Here is a 5,424-nt window from a genome sequence, read left to right on the forward strand (position 1 = left end):
AGGAGAAGTTATGATGTCATTTACATTTCAAAAACCAGAAGCCATTCATTTACGAATGTGATTGCACTTTAGTTTACATATTTAAATGTTCAGATATTAAGATTTGAATGAGGTAAAATAACATGCTTTTTCTCTCAAATATATTGTTATAATCATTTGTTTCAGATGTACTGTAATTATTTTCTGTATAAAAATTAATTTGGTGTTCAAAAAGTCTTCTTTCAAACTTTACTCTTGAAAAAGGGGGTCGTCTTATAATCAGGGCCGTCTTATATTCGGGCCAATACGGTAATTTCGACTACATTTTTAAATTAGAGATGGGGTTAAAACTTTGGAGTTGTTTTTTTTTGTGCTGAATATGAATTTGTCATTGTAATAATAATAATAATAAATTATAATCATAATGAATGGTATAAATTGTGCAATATGTCTATTTATAATTAAGGGTGTTAGGCTCAGCAACAGGTGGATAATTATTATTTTTTTACTTCTTCCATTTCGCCAATGGATCAAAACGCCGGCACGTGCTGGCAGCGGCAACCCTCTTGACTCGAGCCCCTATTTTCAGATGCTTTTCTGACCGTGAGAGTGACCGTATCTGTCCCACACATTTATTCAATACATTCAACAAACTGTTGAATGTCCATATCGTGGACATTCAACAGTTATCGTGTTTAAGGACAACTGTTGAATGTCCTTAAACACGATATTGAAAAAAGAACAGCAACGCCTCTTGTGTGAGTGCTCACGCCAACTGCCCAAGTCCAGCAATTGTCACTGGAGGCACAGGAAATATACACACTCAGCTAATTATTGAAAGAGAAAATCAATGTAAAGCACAGACCATAGAACTACAATGGAATATCATTTAATATAATCATAAGATCTTTTTTAAAAAAAAAAAAAAAATTCCACTTGCAGGAGAAGGGACAGCATGGGGTGGCACTGCCTCACTTGCCTACCCTGACCGGATGTCACTGTGTTATCGAGTCTTCATTTAGCATTGAATGTGCGTTTGTAATGCAGGTTATCGTGGACACGTCAGTTCCTTCTTCACCGGTTTGTTATTCTGTGGAGATGGATGTCTACCTCGGCCAAACAGAACTTTCAGGGCCATCTTTTTTATCGTTGTCTGGACCCTCCAGCAGACTCCAAGATAGTCCCTCATCCGTGAGTATACACACAAATACTTTTCCTGCTGCTCTTCAGCACCAGGTCTTATTCATGATCGCCTATTCTTGAATGATTTTTTTTTTTTTTTGCAAGTTATTGGAGAGCAAAGGTTTTGACTCCAGCATCCTCGACTTCTGGGCTGCTTCTGGTTTGGTGCCCCAGACCGATGACATATGCCAGGAAGCGACTGCGACTTCCTGGGCATCGTGCGACAGCCTGCTCAAAGAGTCTGAAGACCTCGAGCTCTGCGATGCCTCGCTTGCTTTGTGCGCTACACGCCAACTGAGGAGGAAAAAAGCTCGCATGCAGCTTCACCTGACCCCACGCGCCTCCTCTGACCCACCTGCTGCCTTTCTCCATCCCCTCCAAAAAGACATTGTGGACTATCACTCCCCTGCGCAGGAGCAAGATACTGCCAAACCACTGCTGGCTCACAACCACAATATGAAAAACTTTTTGACTCTGTCCGGTAAGAAAATATTCATCCAAGGTTGTAACAAAAGTAAATCAATTTCACTCCGCACAAAAGGCTTCAACTATAGTTTCCCGTGTGTTTTTGTCTTTCAGAGGAGAATCTTCTGATGTCAATAGAAGAAGCAACAGAGGACACTTTGCATTTCACCAAAAACAACTCGGACAGCGGTCGGGACTCGCCTACGACCACCTCAACATTCTCAAACACGTAAGGCCAACACAGTACATCTCTCTGCTCTTGTTTACTATCATTGAAGACATGACATGAGATTCATCTGATTAAATGTTATTCTTGTTTTGTTTTGTGTTTTTTTTTTCTCAGCCAGAGCACCTCATGTAGCAGTTGGTGGGATCACGCTGACGATAAATACCACCGTGAGCTGGAGTATTTGACTTTCGAGCCACATTCCGGTCCTTCCCAATGCGAGGCAAAACTCAATCGATGTCCATCTGTACTTTCTGTGGACTCTGTGGCCGGCACCTTCCTGCCGAGTCCTTCCCCTGACTCGACAAGATGCTCCTCCACCACGCGCATCGGTACAGAAACTTGGGTGGGGAAATGCAAAAATGAATAGCTGAAGTAAAGTCTTTGAATGAAGAAATCAATCACAGTATGTATAGTAATAATAGTAATCATGAAAATCATAAGTGAGTAGAAACCATGTTGACACTCAAACACTTTGATCCAAAGCATTTTTGATTGATTACACGTCAACTACCGTATTGGCCCGAGTATAAGACTTTTTTTTTTTTTTTTGCATTGAAATAAGACTGAAAAAGTGGGGGTCGTCTTATAGTCGGGGTCTAGACCTTATACCCATTCACGACGCTAGATGGCGCCAGATATCATTGAAGCGAATGCTGAACTTGACTCCCCAGGCCAAAGTGAACCCCTGCCACAAAGAATAAAAATAAAAATAATAGCGGTAGCACGAAGAAGAAAAATAAAAAAATAGTGGTAAGAATGAAACGACAAGAAAATAATAGAAGAGAAAACAGAAAATAGAGAAACGTAGTGACAATCTGGAGAAAAGTGGGACGAAGATCGGCCAGGTTAACCGGCAGCTGAGGAGAAGTTATGATGTAATTTACATTTCAAAAACCAGAAGCCATTCATTTACGAATGTCATTGCACTTTAGATTTGAATGAGGCAAAATAACATGCTTTTTTTCTCTCAAATATATTGCTATAATCATTTGTTTCAGATGCACTGTAATTATTTTCTGTATAAAAATTAATTTGGTGTTCAAAAAGTCTTTTTTCAAACTTGACTCTTGAAAAAGGGGGTCGTCTTATAATCAGGGCCGTCTTATATTCGGGCCAATACGGTAATTTCGACTACATTTTTAAATTAGAGATGGGGTTAAAACTTTGGAGTTGTTTTTTTTTGTGCTGAATATGAATTTGTCATTGTAATAATAATAATAATAAATTATAATCATAATGAATGGTATAAATTGTGCAATATGTCTATTTATAATTAAGGGTGTTAGGCTCAGCAACAGGTGGATAATTATTATTTTTTTGTCTTTCACTGCAATAGAATTAAAATGGAGAAGAGTTTGCCACTGCAGTGTAGTTACCAAATAATCTACCACTTAACCGACAGTAGCTTCTTCATTTTTTCCCCCCTTCTACTTCGACGCTTTTGTTTTCTCAGTCATTTCCAGCAGTCTCCACGCACCATGCTAAAATGTTCAAAAATCTGTACCCCGCTTTAGGCATCGCTCGAGGTCGGCCCAGCTGGCTGCTTCCTCCCTGGGTGTTGTGCGTGATCTACCCTCTCGTGGCTGCGCTGATCGCAGCATGCCTGGTTCTCGTCGGAATCTACGGCAGCTTCTTCTCCAGAACGGTTGTCCTCATGTGGCTCGTATCCGCGCTCTCTGCCTTCCTCGCCTCTGCTCTCCTGCTGGAACCTCTCAAGGTTCGGTTTCATCACCGGACAGCATGGGGTGGCACTGCCTCACTTGCCTACCCTGACCGGATGTCACTGTGTTATCGAGTCTTCATTTAGCATTGAATGTGCGTTTGTAATGCAGGTTATCGTGGACACGTCAGTTCCTTCTTCACCGGTTTGTTATTCTGTGGAGATGGATGTCTACCTCGGCCAAACAGAACTTTCAGGGCCATCTTTTTTATCGTTGTCTGGACCCTCCAGCAGACTCCAAGATAGTCCCTCATCCGTGAGTATACACACAAATACTTTTCCTGCTGCTCTTCAGCACCAGGCTTTTTTTTTTTTAACTGCCGTTTTCATCTCTTTTGAAGCATTGTGCGTTCCAGCTGCTATTTCTGTTGCTGGTGCTCATGGTGAACTACCAGGACAGTGTGGAAAGAAGGCAGGGCAGGCAGTTGCACTCAGCTGTTGGGCGCCAGCTTCACACCTCTCCGTTGGGCAGCCCAAATCTAACATCTATCAGAAAGTCAGCATGCCGCTTTTGTATAATCAGACCGAGAAAGCAAAGCAAATTTTGAGGAATGTTGCGGTTTGTGTCACTTCGATTGCAGCTGTTTAGATGCCGGGCAGTGGATGAACAGCACCTTGGTGACATACCTGCACCAAAACCCGCTGCTCCGCCTTGTGGGGTCGCCACGTCTCTTGTACGCGCACACACTGGGCCAGAGGCAGGTCACGCTTGGAAACAGCAGCGTGGCGACACATCGAGCCCTGGCCGAGCTACATATGGGAGGCCTTTGCATGAAGCAGTGAGTAGATTGACTGCGTCATCTCCCAAAATGTCAAAAATGTTTCGCATTTGATGCAAATTGTGCTAATTGTCCTTTTTTTTTCTTCCTTAGGCTCAAAAGCCTCTCTTTGGATTTTACGCAGTACCACAGAGAGTCGAGGTTATGTCTATGTCTATCCATCCAACTCGATTGGACCCAAAGAATCACTTCCTCCCTCTCAATCTACCCGCTCCTCATCCCATCGTCTCATGAAGGCTTAGACCTCCATCTGGCCCTGACGGTAAAACCAACCCGAGGCGTCAACTTTCAAACTCAAGTCAGTTATAAGAACGATCCGGCTTCATTTTTGACAGGTTTTCCTTCTCGGTTCTGCTCTCCTCATATTAATTGGGGAATTGCGGTCGATGGCGAGTGAGCGTGCTCAGTATCCGTCTCAAGGCAAACACTGGCTCCAGCTTCTGTTGGCCGCATTGTCTTTGGCGACAAGTGTGCTCCATCTCTGTTTTCGCGCTCAGGCCACTTCCTGTGTTTCCCAGGTAAATGTACGATCAAACAAGATGGGCACATTCTGAGATATAACTTCATTCCCCTTCCTCAACACAATGAGAAGGCCGGCGTAGGCTCACGACCGACCTATGAGAGGCAGCATGTTTCCACAAGGCAAACGTAGCAGTAATTAGGCCTAATTTTTGTGCTTTTATTGTTGGAGATAAAATTGAGTAAGACCAATCTATCCAAGCCAATAAATGTCATCTGCACTGATGCGCAGTGAAAAATAACGCTCCACAAAATGATTTTTCTATTATGCAGTTTTGGGGTGGCCCGCTGGTCCAGTGGTTAGCACGTCAACCTCACAGTGCAGAGGTACCGAGTTCAATTCCAGCTCCGGCCTCCATATGTGGAGTTTGCATGTTCTTCCCGGGCCTGCGTGGGTTTTCTCCGGGTATTCCGGTTTCCTCCCACATTGCAAAAACATGCATGACAGGGTGATTGAACAGTCCAAATTGTCCCGAGGTGTGAGCGTGAATGTGTGCCCTGCGATTGGCTGGCAACGAGTTCAGGGTGTCCCCCGCCTACTGCCTGACGAC

At 43.4% G+C, this 5,424-nt stretch overlaps 1 protein-coding gene across 1 annotated transcript in view; it reads left to right on the forward strand.

The window, feature by feature from the left end:
• Nucleotides 1-946: 946 nt before the first annotated feature.
• Nucleotides 947-5,424, forward strand: part of LOC109512027 (uncharacterized) — an 8,705-nt gene continuing 4,227 nt past the window's right edge. Inside the window, exons 1-5 of the mRNA XM_019863496.1 lie at nucleotides 947-1,170; nucleotides 1,267-1,642; nucleotides 1,741-1,855; nucleotides 1,970-2,184; nucleotides 3,370-3,572. Of these exons, the coding sequence (XP_019719055.1) occupies nucleotides 1,021-1,170; nucleotides 1,267-1,642; nucleotides 1,741-1,855; nucleotides 1,970-2,184; nucleotides 3,370-3,572 (1,059 nt within the window). The 5' untranslated portion in view covers nucleotides 947-1,020. The remainder of the gene's footprint in view (nucleotides 1,171-1,266; nucleotides 1,643-1,740; nucleotides 1,856-1,969; nucleotides 2,185-3,369; nucleotides 3,573-5,424) is intronic.

This window comes from Hippocampus comes, unplaced genomic scaffold, assembly GCF_001891065.2.
Source record: "Hippocampus comes isolate QL1 unplaced genomic scaffold, H_comes_QL1_v1.1 scaffold91, whole genome shotgun sequence".
NCBI classification, from domain to species: Eukaryota; Metazoa; Chordata; class Actinopteri; order Syngnathiformes; family Syngnathidae; genus Hippocampus; species Hippocampus comes.